The sequence below is a fragment of the Periplaneta americana genome, chromosome 13 (genome assembly GCF_040183065.1).
Source record: "Periplaneta americana isolate PAMFEO1 chromosome 13, P.americana_PAMFEO1_priV1, whole genome shotgun sequence".
Lineage (NCBI taxonomy): Eukaryota > Metazoa > Arthropoda > Insecta > Blattodea > Blattidae > Periplaneta > Periplaneta americana.
In genome coordinates, this window is record NC_091129.1 from 53046389 (window position 1) to 53073811 (window position 27423).

Consider the following 27423-nt stretch of genomic DNA (forward strand, 5'->3'; position numbering starts at 1 on the left):
CACGTAACGTGGAACAAATGGTGGCCTTCAAATCTACATAAATGCTACGGTGGCAGATCGAGTGACACATTCATAACAGCTGATTGTGGATTATTTACTCTATTAGAAGGTGGTGATGAAGTCAGGTTTTCCCGGAATAAAAACAAACCTCTCCGATAAAGTGATCATTGTTGTTACTTCACCGTATCTGCATGATAACAGATTAACAGCTGAAGAAGTCGAAACTACTCGGCAGTTTCGAGCGTCGTTAAATAAAACATAACATAAAAATGACTACTTTTAGAAAACACATTATAATACGTAATTTGTAGATATATTATACACATATAAATATTACACACGTCATGACATCATACATATATCATTGTTTTCGTAATACGACTATTCCTTCCTCATTCAATGGTCTGAAATCTAATTTAAATGCTGAACAACTACACTGATATTTCAGGAACTCTGTAGTTACATTTTTACACTCTCTAGTAGTAGGGCCTACTGAACTTTCGACTGCGTCTATTAAATAATTAAAGACTGTAGAATTGTGGGTTTGCAGTGAAAGACCTGCCCTTGGTCAGAACACTATGAATGAACGAACCTATTCTTACTAATATTACAGCTTTTTATCGGCAGAAAGCTGCATGTAATTTCTATATCACACATGACTAGTGAATGAATGCTAGCCTGTAGTTAATTACGAATTGAGACACTGCACGGCGCCACCAGTACGATTTCCAGACCCATGCATGGTGCCTATATAAAAAGTATTAAAACAAAATAATTTTTGTTGACAGCTAACAAAATCACATGTGGAGAATAAACCAGATAGTGCCTCCATCCCCTAGAGAAGTTAGTTTTTACTGGTTACACAGTGTATGCACATGAAACAGTCTTTTCATTTATTTGTCATATTTAAACTAACTTAGAGAGCATGATGAAAATTGTTCAGATTGTCAATCAATATAGATAAATACAATATAATATTTGTTACTCAGTCGAATGACAAATCAATGTAAAATAATTACAAGAAAGAATATAATAAAATAATACAAATAGCCGACGAAAATGGTTACAGTACTAATTTGATTAAGAAATTAATAAATAAGAACAAAAGGAAAAAAGAACTAAGCAATATATCTACGTTAACGAAACAAAACAACACCAACAAAAAATACTTCAGTTTATCATATAATAAATTTATTAGCAAATTAGCTAACTTCTTTAAAAAAGAAAATATTCATATAGCACATAAACCAACTAATAAACTCAATAACAATTTAAATAACAGACTTCAAGAAGTTAATAAACTCCACAATAATGGTATTTACAGATTGGAATGTTTCACATGTAAGAAAAAATATATAGGACAAACCAAAAGAAGTTTCAAAATTAGATACAATGAGCACATTTCTGATTTCAAACATAATCTTAAGAAATCCACATACGCCTCCCATCTAATAGACTCTGGACATGAATTAGGCCCAATACATAAAACTTTAAAAATATTAAAATCAGGAATAGATACAAAATTAATAAACTCTGCAGAAGAATATTATATTGCAAAACAGATTCAAATAGAGAACAGCATTCTTAATGAAAATTTGATTCAAATCCGGAATCCCCTATACAACCTCTAACCCCATCACAACGCAATATCCTTCCGCTTTAGTTGTTTACACGAACACTCACTTCGCCCACGTCATATTAGCTACAGGTCCGATAGCAGCAGGCGTCCCACATCTTCGTAAGTACGTCTATAAACATTTTCAATCATTTTCAAATTCTTCAAAATTTTTATTTATTATTTCATTACAGATAACTACTTCAAACATAGGATGTTTTATAGTGACCTATACAGTTGCCACGTTCAAACGACGTGAGTACTTTCATTATCTATTCCAATCATACTTTTAAATTTGATAATTTGCCACTTCTATTTCATATTTATATATTTCAGATATAACCCATCAATCATTGGACTCTACTGAATAAGAGTTTCACAAAATATTATGAAGTTTAAATCATAACACTACGTTGTTTTCTAATTTTAATATTATTTTAATTTTATGACCTGTAACATTACATTTTAATTATGGTGATGTTGTACATCATTAATTTTAAACAGTTTATCTACCACCAATGTAATGACTATACAGTTTGATATTGAGATATTGTATAATTGTGCCTGAAGATGCCTGAATGGGCGAAAACGTTTGCAATATGTAATTTATGTGTTTAAAACTTAATGACCATATAATATAAGTCATTATTTTACATTGATTTGTCATTTGACTGAGTAACAAATATTATATTGTATTTATCTATATTTAAACTAGTTTTTTTATTATAGTAATGAAAAATTTCTTAAAATGGCTGTCCATAGGAATTCATCCTATGAAATATATTAAGTGTAAGAAAGTTGGTGTGTTGTACAATAATTAAAACTTCACCACTTATATAAACAGTGAAGAAATTCTTAATAAGAGTGAAAGGAAGAACTTAAATCCATAAACTTTATCACTGATTGCAATACCGATAATATGAATTAAGTAGAAATTAACTCTGATAAAAAATGTGACCAGAAACTGTTGCTTTATGAACAGTGTTTTACAACAGATATTTCAATTTTCCTTCAAGTTACTACAGTTCATTATCTGAAATGAAAAATACCTGTATTGTAGCCTATTAGATGTAACTATTGTTATCTTTTGACTGATGTATGAATAATATTATAGCCTATAATAGCTTTAAGAAATTGTTAGAATTTCATTAAAAATGACTTAGTAAGTGATTAAAACATAATGTTTATCATAATTTACAACTCTATGTCATTGCTAATTCACATTCCTTGGAATTAAATGTGTTTCGTATCTGAAAAATATTCTGAAGGTTTGGGTACAGACACATTTGGGATGTGTGAATATCCAAATGCAGGCACATACCAGGTAATATAAAACTTCTGTATTGTAATTACAGAAATGAATTTGTGACTTCCTCTAATATAGAAAATGTTTTTTTCTGAACTCTTAATCCCTACATAACCTGTAAATCACCCTATTCTAAACACTGTATTTCATGGCAAGCAAGTAAATATTCATCTTCAAAGACTTTCTTCCTTTATAAAAACTCTTCCTTAGAATTGTTTTTCACAGAACATCGAATATGCAATGAAAGTCCGTTACTTAAGCATAACTGATTTAAAACTGATACCTGTGAATGAAGGCATTTAACATTTATGTTTCAGTAGGCCGAGTTTCGATTCTTAACCTGGAATTATATATTAAGCCAAATCCCTAGGAATACATACTTGTTAATAATGTAGAATGTTTACACATACATGCTTTTTTTTAAAACATGGTATATTAATATGACAAAAAAAATTACTTTTGGTGTGTTCCTCATTTGTATAAAGTGTACACAACTTCTTTGACATTTCCGAAAAAGCACAATAATTTTACCGTTATTAACTTTCCATCTGTTATTCAGACTCACTTCAAAAGAATATGCCTGTAATTGAAGGTAAACAAGTCTCTCATTATTGAAAGGTTAGTGACAGCCATTGAAATTCAAATGATAATGTTAATATCTATTAAATGATACAAATATTTGAATTTAAATGTAAAAATTCACACATCCCAGCAGAAAAAAAAAAAAGATAAAATAATATATAGAAAAAGAGTACATCATCTGCCAAGTTGTGTTTTAATGAAAACTATTTTATTCATATATATCTGTAATAAACATTTGATTATGACAATAATGAAATATCTACATAATAAAAATATTTAACTCAATTGTACTGAGTATCAGGTAATGATTACAATTGCATGTTTAGAATGGAGACGTGTACACTTATTGGTGAGTACATCCTACCTATTGCTATTTTCATAATAGACTGCAGACAAGTTTACATGTACAGGACGTTTCAGGAATTATGTATCTTACTCAGGAAAAATTTTCTGTAAAGCGAACTATTTTGATTTAACCCGACATATTTACATCAGCGTTTGAAAACATATGGTGATAAGAACAAGAGAAAAAGTAGACATTCCTAAGATTCCATGCATTGTATCTATGTGCCAGTACTACACAAATCTGCGTTTGTATGTTTAATCATTTTTATTGCCACTGAAATTTTATTGTCTGCATTGGTATTAAAGTATTAGAAAATACGCCCTTTTCACAATTTAAATTTGAAGTGGTCAATAAATATACAATGCCTCTTTTCTATAAAAACTTTCACCCATATATAAGTAAATTATTAACTTTTAAATGTGGGCATGTTGGTTAAAATTCTGTATTTAACACAAGTAACATTTCCTCAAGTACAATACGTTCCTCATGAAACACCCTGTATTTGCATAGGCCGGGCTCTGTGCAGTCATTTGTTGTGCATATGCACACAATGCATCTTGCAACCTAGAGTCAGGTGAAGGCCTGGCCATAAGGTTTCTCTACCATATAACCTAGTTTAATGTGATACAGTGTTTTTTAAGGCAAACATTTATGTTGCCACCTTAATCACGGTGAGCCATTCTAAAATGGTAAGTGTGCTGTTGGGCTCGAGTTAAATAGGGTGGTAAGGTGAAGATAGTATCTTTTTTCTAGTATTTTAGGGAATATCAGTAACAGTAATTATATACATTGATAGTTCTGAACTGCAGAACTCAATGTGTTGATTAGTGCCAACTTTCAATTACAGTCAAGCTCCCAAAATATATAGGAAGTGATTAAAATTCAGGGAGACACATGTATTACTTTCTGTACCACCAGTTACAACCTGGAGACATCCGTACTTGATCAAGGAATGACATGCTATCCTAGAAAATAGGTTACAAATTTATTGTATCAGAGATGGAGAAGTCTTGCAGTACACGAACAGAAAGTAAAGAAGTTTTACTGGTTAATTTAATATTCTGTTTTTAAGGATAGAACTCAAAATGAATTCTTTGATTAAATTGTTTACATATTACATAGTGGAAGTACACAAGTTAAATGTTACATTTTGTTTAGCTATGTGATGTGATATGGATGAATTCCATTTTATGACTTAGTTATTCCAATATGTACTGCCTTACCATTATTATAACACTTTTCTAACCAAGAGATGTACTTCAAAATTTCTATCTATTTCATCCTTATAAATTTGCAGCAAAAACATGTGCTACAAATAAGGACAAACTTGGAGATTGATATTCTCATATGATTATGTAATACTATTGTTACAGTTTTTCACAATTACCTTACCTTGAACACCCAGAAAATATTTAATGAATTTGTTGTAAAGCAATAATAAGAAAAAGAATACTCAAATCTGTGCAATTTCAAAGATCGTTCCTGTTTCTTCGGACAGTTCTATCAATTTTTCCTTAATGTGATAAAAAAAATGTAATACAGTATGTATATATATAAATTGCATATTTGCTACGTGATCAGATTGAAATATTCTTGATTCTCAGAATAATTAAGAATTCTGTGTTATCGAACCCAACTCTATAAAATTAATACCGTCAGTTGGGGTGACTTTGTCTACCCTGAGGTGACTCTGTGTCATATCACGGAAAAAATAAAAGTGGCGCCACCTCACATTTGTTTCAATGAAACAGGTTACTAATCCCCGATTCCAGTACAGTGAAACCTCTCATTTATGGACATAGAAGGGATGTAACAATCTGTCTGCATCTGGGAGGTGTCCTTTATTGAGAGGGAGGATCCCCAATCTAACAGTAAATTTATAATGAAATGAAATGTTGCATTATGTATCCCTTCACGCTTTAAATTAAATGTATTACTGTAATTTAATTCTAAATATAGTATACTACAGTAAATTCTTTGCAACTTTTAACTACAGTAGATAAGACCGAAAAAGAAAAATAAAGTACTGTGCTATGTATTTTTATTTTAGGTCTACAGTTATGCAGTACTTTATGTTCAGGTGCCATGTCTCTCGAAACAGAACAACTGATTGAAGTGGCGAGAATAATCCTCCTAACCCTATCATGTGTCGAATACAATTTCACGATCGCGGAAACATCAGACAGGTTAAATTTTATGACTTTGTTTATCCACCAGCTTCCAGCTAACAAGGGGTAGCCGGCGGGGTTAGAGGTAGCCTACGAGACCCTTATTATCTTCTTTCATGTTAAGGAATTTCTGTACTAAATTTTCCATTTTTGTAACACATTAGGTCTTGAAATCAAAGTTCTGTCTGCAGTCAGGAGGTAAAGCAAACTTTAGGACTGTGAAACAGTTGTCCATGTCCGTGTATGAGAGTGTCCATAAATGAGAGTTAAATTTATAATTATTTCTATATTATTTCAGTTGGGACATAAAAATCTGTCCATATATGAGGAGTGTCCGTATCTTGGGAGTGTCTGTAAGAAGAGGTTTCACTGTATATGATATGACTAGTTTCAGTATGGAAATTTCAGATTGGACTTTGTGGTTCCACAATTGGTTTTACCGGAGCTGTTGTGTTTACATTTTTCAGTGAATTTCTTGTGCAGCAAACTTTCTATTGCAACAGGTGTATGAACTTATTTCAGTAAGTTGGTAAGTATTTGAAGGGTTGGCGGCAAGAACGATGAGGGTCCAAATAACAAACTTTAGAGAAAAATTAATTTTAAACTCTAAAACACTGCTTTAATTCGTAAGCGTAATGTCATTTACTTTTAATTTTTTTATTGTACCTGGAGATTTTGTAATAAACATGTAATTCTATATTAGTTCTCAACATAATCCAAGAGATGGCACCTCTAACTAAAAAATTTAATTTTATGAACCCTCATCATTCTTCCCGCCAACCCTTAATTTATTTTCATTCCTTAATATGTTTACTTGAAACACCAATGAAAGTTACAATTATTGAGCCAACATTTTAAGTTATTTTGTTGAGTCTGGGGAAATGTGGCATTTCTAACAGCGATTTGGGGTGACTTTGTCTCATCAAAGTTTGCTCATGTTTTGTATTGAAAATGAATTTAAGTATTTTTGATTTGCATTTATATCCATACATGAATACCAACAAATACTGGTAGGCCTACTTGCTTCTGTTTTCATATAGGTAGGGCTAAGTATGCCATGCATGTATGTGTCCCCAGCAGGTAGCCGGCCCTACAAAAACTAAAATGAAGAAATGTTGAAGAAGGCTGTAAATGACGTCTTAATGAAGCGATTAAGACAAAGAAAAGCAGCCATAAATTACGGAATTCCTATTACAACTTTGAAGAATCATAAAAACAGGAACACAAAAGCACGGGGGGGGGGGGGGGATTTTCAACAACAGAGAGGAGCAATCATTTGTTGACCAGCTTATCAAGTTATCAGAGTTCGGTTTCTTGTGGATGAAACTGATTTTAGAATATCTGTGCGATATTATATGCAATGCAAAGGTGTAAGTGTGCCTAAATTCAAAGTAATATCCCAGCCTCTGATTGTATCAAAAGGTTTCTCCGTGATCACCCTGAATTAACGTTGAGGTTTGTGCAAAATATTAAGAAATAAGAGCTGGCATCTCAGCAATACGACTGGGAGAGCATTTTAAGGAAAATTGATCCTCCGAGACCTATATCAGTGAAGAGGAACAACTATTTTTCAGTTCCAGAGTTGAGTGATTACGACTGCAAATAATTCCTTTATTATTGTTTGTTTTCCAGTTTTTTGTGCCTGCTTTTGTACTCCTCAAATTACTTTACAAGTATGAAAATAAATGGAAACTTTCATGAAATTGTATTATTCGCCTAGTTTATATCTTTCACCTACTGAAAATGATGACTTTTTATACATAGAAATTATCACTATTTATTGAGATTCATTTTTCTATTATAATATAAGAGAGACATTGTCTCACTATTTCCTGTAAAGGCTTATTTAATGGCTTTTGAGATTCAACACAAAGTCACTCCAGGTCGAGGAAATTTCAGTAACTTAAAAAAATGGCTTTACATTATTCATGAGACTCTAAACACTTTGAGAATAATATTCTAGAAATTTATAAAAATACTTTTCACACAATAAAAATGTTTTAAAGGGAAAAAGGTGCTGAATATGACACAAAGTCACTCCAGTTGACAGTACTTATTTCATTTCATTACTCTAATGCAGCATCAACTATTTACGAAGTGGAGGGTTTTTGTGCTATACCAATACCATACTCCTCGATGTGGATGCATTGAATTTAGCATATTGATAAATTCGACTTTTTACTTTATGCCAGAACTTACAAGTAATACGTGTGGTTGTATCATCTTAGTTAACACTCGAAATTTACTAAACCAACTTATTACTACATTCAAAGCCAGACCTGAGGAAATATTATGCCCTAACATCTTTTGTTAAATTTAATACTATAAAAGTGCACTACTAAGTACAAAATGCTGGATTTAATAGTGCAAGTACCAGGGTTTCAGTACTATTAAATGAACCGTAAATAAAATTACTGGTACATTATTTATAATTTCACAATGGAAGAAACACGAATAACATGAACAAGGAAATAGTTATATTTAATACATCTGGTAGCAAACATGTGAGAACCTGGAATGATCTGTTTTGTGAAGAAATTTCTTCTTTGAAATAATTAGAGCTTTAAATCAAATAATATTTTACAAGTATAATCAAATAGCAATGGCAATCAACTTCCCTTTCAGGACTGGAAACATATTATACTTACACAATTTACACTCACAAGAAATAGTTTATAAAAATTAATCACATTCCAGTTTCATATTAAATAACTTATTACCCAAAATAAATCAAGTTAAGTGACTACATTATGTAGGTCTAGGTTGCAATTCTGTTAATTTTGATATAACATAATTTTATCTATACAATACACACTTGATTTGATGATGTAACATTCCCAATTAGTGCAACATTCGTAATTATACAGCATCACTCTTGTAAGTATAAAACAATTATGAATTTATAATCATGGACATTATTCAATATGCACAAACTTAAGTATACATCAGTTATACCAAGCATGTGGGTGTTCTTTCCAATCAATTAGTTTCGTGTTTATAGATGACTGCTTCATCCATCTCTTTATCAGGAACATTTTTATTTGACATAAACTTTAGCTATTCTATTACAACTCTTTTTATCACAGGATGTTGTCAGTGGTCTCAAATTAAGATTTTCTGCGACACAGTATCGAAAGAAATTTTTCATCTGCATTAGAGTTTCAGTTAATTCAGTCAAGTGACTAAGCTAACATTCAAGAACTGACTGATATTGTGTAAGCCTCTTCTATCAACAAACAACACGAATTAGTCAACAATACAATATGGCACAATATTATTATTATTATTATTATTTTATTTGTAGAGCGCATCATTAGCCAAACAAGTGCACTGTCGACTTTCCATACTAGTAACCAATGTTCAAATCCTAATGGATCCAAGTGAAATTTGTAGTGAACAAAAACGGTACTGTACTTGATGGTAGGTTTTCGCAGGGTACTTCCATTTCCCCTACCAGCATACCATTATTGCTCCACTGATCATCATCAGCAGCAGCATCATCCGGCGCTATGTATGTAGTAGATGTCTCCCATGATGTACTAAAGATAATGCTACGATGGCAAAAAGATTTAGACTCGTAGAGGGGGACACTTGAATGAATGACACAAAGTGTGAAGTACACACCACTGGATTCAAAACAATTTTTATTAGTATTTTGTGTGTGAAAACTTGAATGAATGACTCAAAGTAAAGTACCCACCACTGGATTCAAAACAATTTTTTTATTAGTATTTTGTGTGTGAAAACTTATATTTGAAAGTACAAATTCTATTCAGAGGATATTTGTGAAACTCACATTTCAGAATTTCTTGGGAAGCTCTCGTCACTTATTCCATGATGACCAAGTAATCCAAAATTTACTGCTGTTTTCTTTTGCCTTGATTCACTACCTCTAAAATTATGTTTTTATCCATGATGAGTGATGTAGAGGTGAGAGAGGAAAGAAAAAAAATGGGTAGACATTAATGGTACAGAAACTCGTTCAATTAAATATTTCAAACTTTAAAGTTACGTATACATATGAAGCATTTTCATGGTTTCAATGTGTTCATGTTCCGGCAAATTTCGCTTTTTTCATTTAAGAATGTTTGTTCTAGTGATGTCAATAAGAGTAAGTGGTTTAACACCTCCAAACGTCAGACAGTAATAACACTACATTGATGTTGCAAAGCCACTTCTGAAATTTTCTCGTAATACAGTACTACCATCTTAATTTAGATCAAGTTATTTATATTTCGATTGTCACTTGTAAAGATTATATAATTAAAATGTAACGTTTCATTTTTAAGAATTAATTAATTAATAATAATAATAATACAGTTTTATTCAGTAATGAATTTAAATAAATAAGGAATGAAAAGTAAAATGCTCACTTGTATTACACAACACAACTCGATTCTCACTGAATAGATATGTCTACTAGGATAGACGTAACAGTTGATATCCATCTTAGGAAAGGAAGCATAGGAAAGTACGTGCACACACTTTTACACTTCAAACTTAAGCTGATAAAGACATTCTTATGGAAGGCAGTATATTTTGTATCCTTGTTGAAGCATAATAAACCAGTGGAAGAGATATCAACTACTGACCAATACCCCTGACGAGTATTTTGAGCAAAACCATGGAAAGGATGGTAAACTCCAGATTAAATTGGTATTTGGAAACCCAAAATCTTTTATCACCTGCACCTACCCACAGGCAGGTTTTAGAGCACACTATACAACATCCTGGAAAATTTTAAAATTTAGTCAAAACATCAATGATTCCCTAGATAATAAAAAAACTGCTCACTTGGAATTGAAGGAAGGATGGTTAACTGGATATACTCATTCACTAACCAATGACTCTGTGCTACAAGGTACAGAGAAATCACACCTTCATATAACCAGCAAAGCACAGACCTACCACAAGGCTTTGTTATTACCCCCATACTCTTCAACTTAATGATAAATGACCTGCCCAAAAAATTAACAAGACCATAGTAGTGAAATGTGGTCTTTATGCAGATGACCTAGTTATATGGCTGGCTGAACCCAGGAAACATCAGACCGACTCTCAGATAAAATGAATGAAGCCCTATGCTCAGTAGAACAATGGTGCAAAACAAACAGGATGATAATACTGCAAAAACATCATATATAACATTCACTCTAGCCCACACAGCACCCCAGGTAACCTTATGTGTCAAAAGAGAAAGATTAAACCAACAAGAAAATTGTACATACCTAGGTATGCATTTAGACCAAAAGTTAACATGGGAATTACATGTAAAACAAACAGTAGACATAGCAAGTAGGAGATGTAATATCCTAAAATGCTTGGCACAGACAAAATGGAGTTGCTCACAATCAGTCCCAAATACAACATATACGAGTAAAACCTATATTAAACCAGTGTTATTGTATAGAGGGGAGAATTTAGTTACAGCTAACAGTACAACACTACAGAAGCTAGCGGCTACCCAGGCAATAGCAAAATACAATGCTCCCCCCAACAAATGATCACAGGAAATACAAAACAAAATTAAAACGCTGCTGACACTTGATAAATATATTAAATTACAATGGATCCAGCACATGGTGGTCTACAAGATAATGAAATGGCAGATTACCTAGCAAAAAGAGGCACAAAAATTCAACAAGTATCACAGCATGAAATGCCCTACCAGTCAGCCAAAATAATAATCAACAGAAAGCAGGGGTGATGTTTCGTATTATAACAGGATTTCCATATATCCATCACCAAAGTGCGTCCTATGCAATGAGGAAAATTCAATAATGACAGCAGCTCATCTTCACACATGTCCAGAATTAGCTGCATTAGAATTGATTTCAGCATCAAAATTATCGTGGCTAACGAGAAAGACAGGCTTCAGCACAAATCGGAGTCACATGGTTATCATGGTCTGGTCATGGCCATCTTGACAATTACCTAATATAAATACATGTTAAAAGTTCTCAAAAACAAAGGAATTGCTATATTAAACTCATGTTAAATGTGCATTTATATACAAACTTGTTCAATGTGACCATGTTAGGACTAAGAATGTGAAGTCGTGCCATAACCTTTCTCGTTAGCCAAGCAAAATTATATTGGGAAGCAAGAAGGAGAATGGAGTTCAACCAAATTCCTGGGTGTTAGACTACTACTACTACATTCTTTATAATAAAGATTTCCCTTTTCCTAAACCACAACACCAGGTATTTAAATGAAGTTTTTCACTTGAGAAAGCTGAAGATATTGAATGCATAAGCATCTTCTAAGTTAAAATTCTGTATTTTTTTTTTTATCACAGATAAGGAATAATTTTTCCCCAGGTATGTATGATTTTTTCTGTATTAAATTCTGGGTATACAGTACCCCTAATGCTATGCCATGCCACTGTCTGAAAGACAGTTCAAAAACCTAACTGTACAATCAATGACATACAAACTTTAATAATCTCAAATTGAAATTAGAAGTAGTTAATTAGATATGAAGCTCCAATAATATTGCACTGCTGGCATGAAAAGCTGGTCACTTGACTTCAAGAGGCAATAAAGAACTGGTGAAATTATGACAGGGGAAGCGGTATTATCCTAAGAAAATTCGCCCCCATCACCATCTTGTTCTCCACAAATTCCATTTTAACTTGCTGAATTTGAACTCACGAGCCTTCTGAGTGGAAAGTCAACCCTTCAGCAATTAGTCATCAGTCGAACATATTAATGTCGAAGTATTTCACAATTCTGTGCTGCTTCTTAATATTAAATCTGTCTTTAGGTGAAAAGCAAAATAATTACTAGAGGAAACGCGGGAGGGGGGGGGGGGAAATCACTTGTTTGCAAATGGTTATCTGTTGGCAGAATAAGTTTTACCTCATAAAGCACCAAGTAAAACAAAGATTGTAAAATAATTGCATATGAACATTATTATGTTGGCTTGAGTATTTTTTTTAAGGAACTATTGCATTTTTTTTAATTATTGTTATTAATATCAGACCCATATTATGAACTGTAGCTGCAGCAATACGAATTCACACATCATAACTTAATAATCGTAGGAAAATGTTATTTATGACTACCACTATTACTAGAGACCATACGTGTCTTACAAATCCTGCTGAATTCATGTAATATGAATGAATTCACTTCAAGAAATTCCATGTTCATGTTATTAGAAAGGGAAGGTTTCACACAAAAATATGATTGCTTAATGGAATAACTCACCACAAAAATAAACAAGCTCTGCATTATGCAATTAATTCTGAAATTTCTTTATAAACCAATACAATATTCTAGTTTTGAGATACTGTCACAGAAATGTTCTGCGTATTTTATGCACTTAAGAGTCTACAATGAAAAAGGGAAGACATTATCACATAGGGTTAATTGGTATTTCAAAGTGGATAGATAAAATCTAAACAAGTGTAGCTATCTTAGACACTGAATAATATCTGTAAACTTCTGAAATATAATTTTAATATCAATATCTAAAATTTAACTTTCATTAAATGTAAATATTCAAATACTGCATCAATCAACACTATTTCTCACATCATTACAAAATTACACAAAACAATATCCTTCTCTGCTTGTGGTTAATCTTATTACGTTATACATATGTAAAAAAACTCAGAAGGAAGTTTACCAGAAAAATTTGGCAACATGGTGTTACAGCTGAACACAAATCTGTATGTACAGTAGTTTCACGGCAAGTTTTTCAATAATCTAAATAATAAAAAGTGCAATGTAAAACCAATGTCACCTCAAAATACCTTCACTACTTGCAGTTTCTTTCTATAAATTATTTTATCTAAAGTACACTAAACATGAATTTTACTTTTTAAATGGCTAACTTATGTGATTTAAATGTTTTCATTTTCACAAAGTTTTTGACTGAAGGTTTTGTTTTAAAAAATGTAGCATATTTTAGCGTTAAATAATAATTGCTCCGAAATATTGGGAGCACAGAAATATTATTATTTGAGATTATTATGTGAAAGACAGAGGAAAACCAAGAAGAAAATCAATGAAAGCAATTGGAGTAATTTGCTAAAAAAAAAAATGTTCAAATACTGTGTGCATTTCCCATAAAACTTATATCGTAGATACGGAATATGAATAAAATTATCTCAATAGTTTAGGAGATAAACTACAGATAGTCATAACTGGCTTACCAGAAATGATTTTTTTTTGCATTAAAATTCTGAAAACGTGTTAAATTCATCAACACCTCAGAATGTTTCCAGCATTATAATATCGTGTTATTAATTAATAATAAAAATAAAAAGTTCTATGACGTATATGTAAAGAGGTTACTTTCTGAATTTTTTTTACTATTGCTGCACTGTCAAGTGGGATATTTTTACTTTTTACATATTTATTTAATGATATGTAACATGATATAAAGAACAGCCCACAGAAATAAAAAAAAACTTGTTACTATATAAAATTAAATAACGAATGAAGTCATAATTTTACGACAAATATTAAGTCTGACAATATCTTGCTTGGTACGCACATGGAACTGACATACTTAGGCTGGCAGCATACTGCATCGGGGAAGACAGTTTTGTCTTGGACCGTTCGACAAATGCAGCATACTGCAGTCTCATAACAGTGTATGTAATCACTGTCACATCGGAAGGTCAAACACAGAATGTCCGATGCAGTATGCTGCCATCCCAACTGCCATTAATGCTGATTGTCTCTATAGGTGAGAGCCTTAACCTTCTGCCATCCTGTTAGCTTTCATGGCCTATAATGGGGATGAACTTACTATAATATCTTGCTAAATATATCGAACTAGGTTTGAGTTTTGCATTCCTAAGCTGCTTAACCATTTATAGCATCATACAAAAAGGCTCCTTTATGTAAATTTGCGCACACAACATATTGTTACTTTACAAGCAAAACACATTAAGTCAAAAATATTGCTTTTGAAAAAAAGGAGTACATAATGTATGTGTATAAACTTACATATACATAAAAATAAACAACTTACTAAAAATAGTATTTTGAGGATTCAGTTTTGTCAAGATCTTTCAAACATCTTTTTCTCAGAAGTAATATTTTTGACAATGTGTTTTTCTTATAAACCGACGATATATAGAGAATATGCGCACATAACATATCTAGAAAATATACTACACCTATGACTGAATTATGCGTTGGATAAGAACTACTTTACTTTGATATGTATCATACCATAAGTTTTTCAAGTTTAAGTGTAATTATTTGAAACAGAATTCAAACATGTTCCCCAAACACAAAAGAAGTAGTACAAAACCGAATTGTACCTAGAAAATATCTACCATTTGAAAAAAATAACATGTACAATTGTACTATTGTTTTTTTAAATTTATAAAGTAAGTTTTATTAATTACATATATTTGTAGAAAATTGGAAAAATCTTGTTAAAATCATGACCATTTTTATATAGACTGAGAGGATGATGAGATGTAGGATGCCTGAAAACCAGAGGAAAGGATCAGTTTCAAAACTAGACACAACTACAGGGATACATTCCAGTCTTTGATAAGGAGGAGGAGGAGGAAGAAGAAGAAATATATTTGTAAATGTGAGGAATTTTATACTAACTTTTTATGCAAAAAATATTGTAGTATGGGAAAAACTGCATAACCAGGAAACACTGTACATAAATTTAACAGTACATTTTTGAAAATATATTGTTTTGTCACATTTTTACTGTAGGAGTTGTGATTATAAAGGTCGATATTAAATGCACATGAAATTATGAAGTAAATATCGGGTACAGTAAACTTCCACAAACACGTAAGAGTTACCTACCATTCTGAATTTAATTTAATTTATATATTTGAAGAGTTCGCTGCAAAAAGGGGGAATGTCGCAAATTTGTGAAAAATGAGATGAAGGTTCAGAGTAGTATAGATCAAAGGGAGTAGGATACAATACACTTTGTTGCACTGCAAGAAAGATGATAGTTCCAGATCTACATCGTGTTGACGAATTGGTATAACACACAAAAATGAGAAATATCAAAGTTTAAACTTCATTTCCTGCAAAATGAAATAAATTTCGACATTCCCCCTTTTCGCAGTGGACTCATTTCTATATTCCTTCTGTATTCTTATAAGTGTGAATGAACATAATTATACAGAGACTTGAATCATGCACAATTAGTTACATGACAAATTGAAATAATTATGAACACCACACTGCATAATTTTCACAATATCTTTGAAAATAATTGGAATGGAAAATGCCACTGTTATATGCAATTGGCAAAAGGAAGTTGTAATTTAATGATAAAATACACCTTTCTTTACATGACATAATATGCTTGTGTCTGCATTAAGAATACTTACTATATGACGAGTTTTATAAAGTACCTTATCAGTGAACTACCCTGTACTTAACAATTCTACACAATTCGATAAACTTCGCTTTATATACTCTGCATTCTTAACAATAGACTTTCAATATAACCTATACAACCATTTCTGTTTTATCTATTACAAAAAATATTTTTTTTTAAATATTAACTGCAACACAGATATAATAATCATGATTATTATTATTAACATCATAATCTTTATCATAATTTAATGACAGAAACAACTGTCAAACAAAAAGTTTTCAGAAATTAAAATAGTTTAGTTTATTTGTGTAATAATTTTGTAATATTTAAAGATTTAAGTCACTTTTTAGAACTGATACTTATTGGGCTATTTTTTTCTTTTGTGCAAAATAAATACTGTTAAAACGAGGTCTAAGTACAGATATATTATAATACAAAGTTCTACAAACAAACTAGACAAACTTCAAATTGGCAGAACAGTTGGAACACGATATCCATACAGTATCACATGGAATGTCTCCTAAATTCTGCATTGCAGAACTCCCAATGGAATAATACTTCTTAAGTACCTCTACAATATTCAGTCTCAGGTTCATCTTCTACTTGGTACCAAAGCAATGTTTCTCAAATTGTGTGAGTGTAGCAGAAAGTATAGTCACCTTTCACGTCTATTATAATAAGTCAATTGAAAGGCAAAGTCTTACCTTCTAATGTAACCTTCCTGTTTCTTATGATACAAACTTCTAAGCTACTAACATGTGTGCTTATTTCAACTGAAGTATAGCGTTAATTTACAAAATATTGACTTTGTAGCATATAAGGTTTGAAAATCACAAAATAAAGTCTAGACAAAATACAAGAGAATACTGCGAAAATTGAATACATATAATCAAGTGTAGAAGTTCTATAATATGTCATTCCTTCTGTTGAGAAACGACAAATGTAATTTGATGTATTATTCTTTTAGTCTCCTCACATAAAACACTTCAATACCACGGAGTATGATCCTGAAACTTCTAATGGGAGAATGCTATCCAATAATTTCAAATGCTATCAGTTTTAAAAAGTTTTCTCATTTGTGGTTTAAAGATCAATTTTATTACATTATTAAAATTTAATGATAATCATTTGTTTAGTGATTTACTTTCACTTTCTGCTACACTCTACATTTAAAAACAAATATGCAATTTGATGATATGTATGATAAAAAACAGACTTCAATTCACGTGAAGAGTACATAATAATATACATATGAAAAACATTAAAGAATTATATTCTGACATAAAGAACATAATATTCCGAAAGAGAACATTAAAGAAAAGAAAATTCACAGCTCTATGTAGATAAAGGAAGATAAAGACAGATTTATATGAATTCCAGGCACCAGTTATTGATTATCCACTTTCAAGTCGGCATCCACTTTTATTCACAGTTGCAAAGGAAAAAGTACATAAATAAGTTTGAAATTATTAAGAAATAAATACTTAAATAACGAAATATTGAACAAAGATTCTTTTTTCAAATATATTTACATTTCTACAAATATAATTTTACAAACAAATTCGACATACTGATATTTTGCTAGTGAAATGCTGCATTATATCAAAGGAGCTGCATAGATCAATATTTACTATCAATACGTCAACACAGGAATGTGAGGGACAGTAGTGTGTCTCCAAAAGTCTCTCCTGTCCAATTCCTAACCTCACTTTCATGTGATACATCCAATTTTTTACAAATTATGCAATAGGAACTGAGTCACAGTAGTATAGCTGTTATACAAATGCATGTTTATCTTGTTATACAAATGCATGTTTATCTAGATTCTACAGTATATATTGGACAACCTAAGAACAGGCCTCCAACTTATCCCAAAAAAATTAATTTCATTCAAGTGTCAAAATTATGTTTATCAGTCTGGCAATAATATTGACAACTGCAAGAATAAGGACAATGTGTGGAAGAAGGATGGGCAATTGACAATAGATACAAGGGAATATCAGAAGAATATGTTTTAAAGATGATGAATTTAATGACGTACTTGCAAAAAGGAAATAAAAGTAGCTTCTGTACCTGAAACAGAGCGAAAATTGAAAGGTTCCAAAGATACTCAAAATTATTTTCAACGTTATTCTGGAGTGAAGGGAAATAAAATCGATTAGGGGTGGTTAATGATTCACAAGTTTTACAAATTTTGATATTTCAATATAGAAAGAATTATTTGCATAAGTTTATAACTTGGTAGTATGGTTTTTTCACTATAAATTCAACATAATATTCTCCAATAGAGGAAGAAGATGCTGAAAGCGATTCTTTTTACAATTTGTTACAGAAAGTATTAAATAAAACAGTTCAACTGGTAAGTTAATTATAATGGAGAATTTTAATACCAAAATTGGGAATAATAAAGTAAATGGATATTGAGACACATAATGAGACAGTTTGTAACAGAAATAGTATGCAATTGAAAGATTTTGCAATACACTATAATAATTTGAAAGTTGTTGTTTTCTAATGCCAGGAGTTTGACAATAAAGTCATTTGACCTCTTGCACTCCAATATTTTTCAAAGATATTATCATGACCAGCCACTGAAGCACAGATTTTGAGATGTTCCGAATCCATTTCTTGGTTTGAGTTGCACAATGAGCAATATTGAAGTACCGTTCTTCTCTCCCCACATAAATATGTCAGTAAGTATACATGGTCTGCTAAAGGCTCGTATTCAATTACTGATTATATAATTTTTAATGATAATTCAGCCAATCATGTTATACCCATAGATCTTAGAGTACAATACTTGAGAGTCTGAAATTGAATTGTATCATTTTTAGGAAACCAAAACATTTTTAATATTGTCAGTACATATTGATGGCATAAATGTTGTTGAGTGATGATATTTATCCAGTTTTCTGCCAGATAATCACGCAGATACTGTTCTTTACTTCTAAATAATGTGACTGTTATACAACAGGTCATTTTACTTTGTTTACATTTGTGGTGTGTCAACCATACAAAGCAACATCAGGAGTGATAGCAATAAAAATATCTCCTTCAATTCATTGACTGCTATCGAGATCTTCCAGTTTTGTGAAAAAGTTCTTCCAAAGTTACATGAATCAAGGGAAAAAACAAGCATATAAAGAACTATTTACATTTTACAAAGGAAAGAAAAGAAATTCAGGAAAGACTTCGGGAAAATAGAAACAAAGAATTTAGGAACAGACACTAATAATAAGTAGGAGTTAAATGCTGGAAGTTTATGAAATTAAATTGTTTGAATAAATACAAAATTTTTGTTTCACCAAGCATATCATTTGGAATGTGATGTGAAAATATAAAAATTAATTTCTAGTAAGGAGACACTCTGACTCATTTTCTATTTTTTTTATATTTGTTTTATTATACTATTTATGGCTTTTAAATTGTAACACAATGATCAAAACTGCTTTTACCAAGCAGATAATATCATACTGAAATGACTTTCAATAAATACTGAACATGTGAGGTCACTGTTAACATATATTGACATATTGATAATAAATACTAATCTTGAGCTGATGCCTAGAATTTAAAATCATTTGGAAAACTCTGTTACGAGTAAACTGTAAAGCTTGTCTTTACAAATCATGTCACTGAGATGAACAATAAATATGAGGCAAAAGAAAGCATTCTCATTCCTAACAAACTTACTTCTCATTGCTTTCCTCATCAAAAAGGGCTCTTTGCACCCATCTGATAAAAGGCTGGGCATGCCCGAGAACTACTCCATTTCAATAAGAGAGGAATAAAATCCCCTATGGAATAACCTTACAGAACCGAGCTATCATGGCTCATATACAGTAGTGAAACATTCACATTAGTACCAATACAAAGTGTGAATCTGAGCAGTCACACCCTAATGTATGTCCCGTATGCCATTCTTATATCTACTTGTTACCTGATGTAATACTCAGTGCTTAGGAGGTGTGGAGCTACAAGTTTCCTGGCACATTACAATTCCTTTAACACATAGACAGCTTTTACAGGTGTCTCCACTTGGTCTGAAAACTTGCATCTCAGAGTACAGCTGGCCCTGTAACACAACCATATACATAAACCATACAAACATTTTATCCAAGAGTAAGACAATATTTAATACAATGAAAGTTTCTCAATTCCTAACAATTTATAATACAGTGAGTCCCAGTGAATTCCTGATGTTTCTGTCAGGTGAACAACAAGTTCTCATCACCACAGTTACTGCTTGCATCTGTGAACTCACAGTGCTTTGCCAGATTCAAACCTACGTACTGTGTTATATTAATAATATTTGGTACTCACCCTCATCACAGAAGCTGCTGAAAGTGTTAACCCATTAGTGTCATGCATTTCATGCTCTATGTTCGGTTCAAGTTTGTCGAGCATGACAAGAACCAAAGTCTGCTTTGAATAAGCGGATCTGTTTCGCTCGCTCAGTCTTAACCCTTGTATGATTTGTGTCCTTTAAGTTCGCTGACCTCTCCTACACTTCTCTCCCAACCCTTCATGCTTTTAGCTGAGTAAGGATTTTAGAACAAACCTTGTGAAGTTTTATTTAGATGTAAGGACAGGTAATTTTTATTACAAAAATATAATTAAGCTTCGACAGAAATATAGGTACATATAGGACATCACATGTTTTTAAAATACATGACAGTTGGCGTTACTGTACCAATTATCGAAATAAAACAGCTATAATTACATTCTTCACATAATATTCAAATAAATCACAGTTACTCGGTAACAATATTTGTGTTACTATATGGATGATTGAAGTATTGCAGGCACTATGTTCGATTCAAGTTAGTCGAGTATGACGCTTTGCAGAAGAAGGCCTGTTGTGTTTGTTCCATTTTGTTATAAAAATATTCGCTGTCCTCCACTCCCATCCCTTCATGTTTTAGCACAGACCTTGCGATTAGTTTTTCATATAAAATAAGACGAAGTTTGTAATGCTTGGTTGCCTCTCTCATGTTCGAACATTGCAGGACACTATTTTAAACCACTTAAAGATTTGAGCGAGTATCTTGCAATTAGTTTTTTCATATGGAATAAGACGAAGTTTGCAATGTTTTGGTTTCCTCTCTCATGTTTGAACTTTGCACATACTAGTCGGTACTTTGAACATATGCGTTTTCTAAATATATTTTGTTTGATTTATTTATACGTATATTTATGTGAATGTTTAGTCATATTAATAACAAGAAAAATTACCTATACTCATTACTATGCGTAACTTCGCAAGATATGTGCCTGATATCCTTATGCAGCTAAAGTGTAAAGGCACAGGGAGAGGAACTAAGAAGAAAGGCACCGAACATATGTAAGGAAGGGGAAAGATTGAACAAATGCAAAGGTAGCTTCATTTCTACAAAGACTCGGCAAACATGAACCAAACATAAGGCCTCTTACCGGTTTTCAACGGATTCGGTTATTTTAGTTAACATACTTCATTTCCACATACTGTTAGGATGCCTATGGAGTAGGGCAAAGTTTGTCATATCTTGATATTTCCTCTCATGTTCGAACATTGCACGACACTATTACCCATCTTGTATGATACATAATCCACAGAACCTGTTTCATTACACCTATTTACTAAATTGAGACTGTTTTTGTACAGGCTACTGGGCAGCCAGGAAATTTACATTTAAATTTTTCCCTTGTTCTGACACACGATTTCTTTTTTCATATGTACATTTTCAAAATTGGATATCTTTGTTTTATGAGTAACCACTAAAGATGTCGATTCGACTATTCTCACGAGTTAGCCTTCTGCATGACTGGTGAATCCCTTAATGCTTAGTTTATTTCATCACTCTTGACTAGTGTTCGTTATTCTCCAGGCATCAGCTTCTTTGTGTACGTGCCAAGAGAGAGAAAGAGGAGAAAAAGAGACAGAGATTACATCTAAAAGTTGCATGGTTGATGATTCCCTCGCCCCCGAAATTAGCAGTGCCAGTTTGTAGTCTGTCTTTAACAGTGACTCAGCTAAGTATAAGTGCAGTTTATTGCATTGTATTTTGGATGCATAAACATGTACACATTTTGAAAACGTACATAGAGAAAAAGAAATTGTGAGGCAAAACAAGGGAAAAACTTTAGATGTAAATTCTCTGGCTGTCTAGTTCCGTATAGAAAAACAATATTAAATTTAGTGAATAGGTTTAATGAAATAGGTTCAGTGAATGATGTGATGTGAATTATGTATCACATAAGATTGGCAAAACTTCCAGCAGCTACTGTGAGGAGGATAAATACCGAATGTTGCTAATATAATACAGTATGTAAGCTTTAATTCACCGAAGTGCCATGAGTTTGCAGATGCAAGCAGCAGTGGTAGATGTGGAGACCTGCCACTGGTCAGCTGATCGAAACACAGGAACATTCGCACGAACTCACTGCAGATCTTTAAATTGCAATATAATGATACTTCATTAACGAATTAATGTCACATTTCTGTTTTACTCATTTTACAACATACCCTATGACTGGTAACTAACAGCCTAGATCATATATATATCTGTCCATCATAAACGAACATGAGATGGCAGTACAGCCGCTAATGCAATTCAAATGGGTGTTATGACGTGACTCCTTATGTAACAACTAGATGGTAGCATAGTAAACCTGACAAAAGTTGTTACCATCAAAGCCTCTAAGGCCGAGCAATCTTGTACATATGATCTAGGCTAATAGACAGCATATATTCATTCTTGCGAAATATATGAAAATGAAAAGGTTTTCTTACATCCAATAACTTTTACTTAGTTTTAATTTTTACTTAGTTAATAAAAAAAATTTTCTTTCTTCTTAATTTTTACAATGAACTGTCTAGCTTTTATTAGTCTATTAATTCTTTTAGTACTTTGATTTTTATTGTATTTGTAAATTCAATATTAATTGTAATTGTATTCTTTATATTATAGTTGTTATCCCCTGGCAGAGGGGAAGAGAAGGCCTGATGGCCTTATCTCTACCAGGTTAAATAAATAAATAAATAAATAAATAAATAAATAAATAAATAAATAAATAAATAAATAAATAAATAAATAAATAAATAAATAAATAAAAATAGTATGGATGATTTGAAAATATGCATTGAGTCTATCTCCAAAAAACACAGTAGCTTCGATGCATAAAAGTTATGTCTGGCTATGGATTGGAAGGTCCGGAGTTCGATCCCAGGTGATGACGGGATTTTCTCGTTACCAAACTTCCAGAACGGCCCCGAGGTTCACTCAGCCTTCTATAAAATTGAGTACTGGGTATTTCCAGGGGATAAAAGGCAGTCAGAGCATGGTGCCGATCATGCCACCTCATTCTAGTGCCAAGGTCAAGAAAGCATGCGGCTCTACCTCCATACCTTTCCCCCCCAAGTGCCTTCATGGCATGTAACGGTGTAAAAGGGATACCTTTGCCTTAAATACTACTCAATAAAATGCTGACTTGTCTTCCAGACACAAAAATAGTTTGCTACATTACCATAAGTAGACTCTCAAAATGACGAACTCTTCCTTAGATCTAGTGAAACAGTGATGGTCTTGTTTCGAAATGTTGACAATTACAAATTGAATATTATCGTTTATTTAACCTAACATATGAGGTCTGTTCATATCAGGACTGCATGACTGATACATACAAGATTCCGATTTCGACTCTGAAACTATCTCCATTATTTTCATAAAAGAATAACAATATGTAAACATACTAGAATGGTAATCATATTATAGATATCATCACAATATGAATCATTGCACTACTTTTATATGTCTTTAATTTAGTTTTAATATAATTTATCGTATTTCATAGATCTTATACCAACACTGTAGCTTGAGATGTGGAATAAATAAAAGAGTATATAATATAATACTTATTAACACAGAGTAAAGCCCAGTTCCCACAGTGCTTGTTTCCTTGCTGGCCAGCAAACTTGGTGCTCTGATGGTCCCCATGTTTGGTACTATGCTGATTGATTACTGTTCACACGCAGCTGGCTCTTTTTTTTACAGTTCAAATTGAAAAATCAACTGGTTTCATCTGTTGCCAACACTCATGATCAAAAAGAAACTAAACCGTGAGTGGAAAACAACTAAAGTCCTACATTAACAATAGTAAATGTTGTAATAAAGTAATTAAACCAGAAGTGTAAAACAGCTGAAGTCCGATATTTAATTGCCGTTTCTTAGAAACTAAGGAATACAAGGGGGGGGGGGGAACAGATTGTTGGAAAACAACGAACATGGCGACATGGTTTCAGTGGTGATACTACATCATCATCTTTGGTTCCAGCCTGCAGGCTAACACGAAAAATAGCAAATAATCTAATCTCGAAAGCAGCCACCAGGGAGCATTATTTCCAGCAAGCAAGCAAGCACGCAGAGCAGCCATCAGCGCTCCCAGCTTGGAATCCATCACAGAAACAAGCAGCATGGAAACCGGGCTTAAGAGATTAATTTAATTTACAAGCATTAACAGTTCATCAGTTGAGTAGGAGGTATGAATATGGAGAAATTTTGCTAATTAAATTCTAAACTGACCAGCGTCATGAGCTAGTGGTCAGAGCTTCTGACTACAGTTCATTTCCTTAAAAGAGAATGTTCCTGTGTTCGTCCATGGTCTGAAAATTAGGTTAGGCTTAGGTTTAAGACTCTCCTGGCACTTCATAATCATCCTATCATAATATCATCAGGGCAGCGTAACTCTGTCTTCAAAAAAAAAAAAAAAAATTAAACTTGTTCCTTTGACTCCTCGTGGTGCACCTGGTTAATGCTAAGAGAGTTACAATATGGTGAGCTTCCCGTGAAGAACTAAAGATGGAAAACAGAGTTTATCAACGCTATACTGGAATTCAGAAGTAAAGTCAGAAATGAATTGTGAACAAACAGCACTTTCTCCTCTGTGACATACTAAATAGTTATAATATCAATTTTTGTTTTCCACCTGTGCTTATCTTAATATTTGGATTTATATGAACGTTTTCGACACTCGGTGTGTGTCATCTTCAGATATGGGGTCTATGTCATTGTGTGTTGTGAAGACCTAGCTTCTTAATTATGTTGTGGGTTGTTCACTTGTGTATGACTTTTCATGATTTCTTAATTTAGCTAAAATTACTATAAGCAGTGTGTGGTTGGTTGTTATGATTCTGTTAAATTCTGTCTTTTGAAAACCCATATAGGACAATAGAAAATTATGTTAAAACCATTATTATGACACATAAATATAAACAAGTAAAATATATACACTATAAAAACACTGTGAAACACTGTATACACTATATCACTTTTATCACATATATGGTTGGCTGTGTTGGCCTGTTATATCGTTAAAATTGGGTTGTTTTACTGTTCTTGGTAAAAACTGTCTTTTTGACGCACTTTCACTGATTTTCCATAGTATTGTATGTTGGAGTTTTTGATGTTGTACAAGTTGACTACTGTGAATCATGGATGCTGTTATTGAGTACTTAGACGTATATAGTACAAGCTATTTTCTGTTGAGTCCGCTGTCTAGTATCTAGTCTCAGCCATGCACCACATAGGAACACTCCAACATCAGCTAAAATCACACGCATGGCCATACTAGACAGCGGACTCAACAGAAAATAGCTTGTATTATATACGTCTAAGTACTCAATAACAGCATCCACGATTCACAGTAGTCAACTTGAACAACATCAAAAACTCCAACATACAATACTATGGAAAATCAGTGAAAGTGCGTCAAAAAGACAGTTTTTACCAAGAACAGTAAAACAACCCAATTTTAACGATATAACAGGCCAACACAGCCAACCATATATGTGATAAAAGTGATATAGTGTATACAGTGTTTTACAGTGTTTTTATAGTGTATATATTTTACTTGTTTATATTTATGTGTCATAATAATGGTTTTAACATAATTTTCTATTGTCCTATATGGGTTTTCGAAAGATAGAATTTAACAGAATCATAACAACCAACCACACACTGCTTATAGTAATTTTAGCTAAATTAAGAAATCATGAAAGGTCATACACAAGTGAACAACCCACAACATAATTAAGAAGCTAGGTCTTCACAACACACAATGACATAGACCCCATATCTGAAGATGGCACACACCGAGTGTCGAAAACGTTCATATAAATCCAAATATTAAGATAAGCACAGGTGGAAAACAAAAATTGATATTATAATACAGTGAGCTTATCGGCATCTCCAAAATGAAACTACTAAATAGTGATAATAGGAAAGAACAACAACATTGAAGCACTTTATTGGAAAGCTAGAGAAAGGATGTAAATCAACTTTTAATTGCCATTCAACGAGGACGAGGATGACGACATTTTTTTTTTTCTTGGCCTTTCAAAGTTCATGATAATTAGGCAGTCATTGAAAACATTAATAGTGGAATCATTTTTTAGTATAACAGCTGATACTAACAGAAAGTAGATGGAGGTCTAATTTGTACCTTGTATCAAAATGATGAATGTCTTGATTAGTTCTAAAGTTATTGCGATGTACCAAAGTACATATGATATTTCTGTGCAGGAATTCTGCGTTATCATATGATGAAGGATTGGTGGAGAGGAGAAAAATTCTCTCCGGCACCGGGATTCGAACCTGGGTTTTCAGCTCTATGTGCTGACGCTCTATCCACTAAGCCACACCAGATTCCAATTCCGAAGCTGGATTGAATCCTCTCAGTTTAGTGATTTAAGACAGCACTCATTCCGTTGGATTCCGGCCACTTAGTCATTTGTAATGAGTGCACCTCTGCACATTAATGTGTTGGACATTGTGTCACTGTCACACATCTGTGACACAGTGCATGAGGGTTGCCCACTAAAGGGAAACTAAGAGGTGGAGCTTAAACCAAGAGGATTCAATCAGGCATCGAAATTAGAGTGTCAGCATGTAGAGCTGAAAACCTGGATTCAAATCCTGGTGCCGGAGAGAATTTTTCTCCACTCCACCACTCCTTCATCATAACGCAGAATTCCTGCACAGAAATATCATATGTACTTCGGTACATCGCAATAATATGATATGCATATATAATCACTTAGTGA

At 32.5% G+C, this 27423-nt stretch overlaps 1 protein-coding gene across 5 annotated transcripts in view; it reads right to left on the minus strand.

The window, feature by feature from the left end:
* Positions 1–794: 794 nt before the first annotated feature.
* Positions 795–27423, minus strand: part of LOC138711906 (von Willebrand factor C and EGF domain-containing protein-like) — a 216975-nt gene continuing 190346 nt past the window's right edge. For all 5 annotated transcript variants that reach the window (XM_069843205.1, XM_069843209.1, XM_069843206.1 and 2 more), the window contains one exon: positions 795–20418. In XM_069843205.1, coding sequence (XP_069699306.1) covers positions 20296–20418 — 123 coding nt within the window. In that variant the 3' untranslated portion in view covers positions 795–20295. The remainder of the gene's footprint in view (positions 20419–27423) is intronic.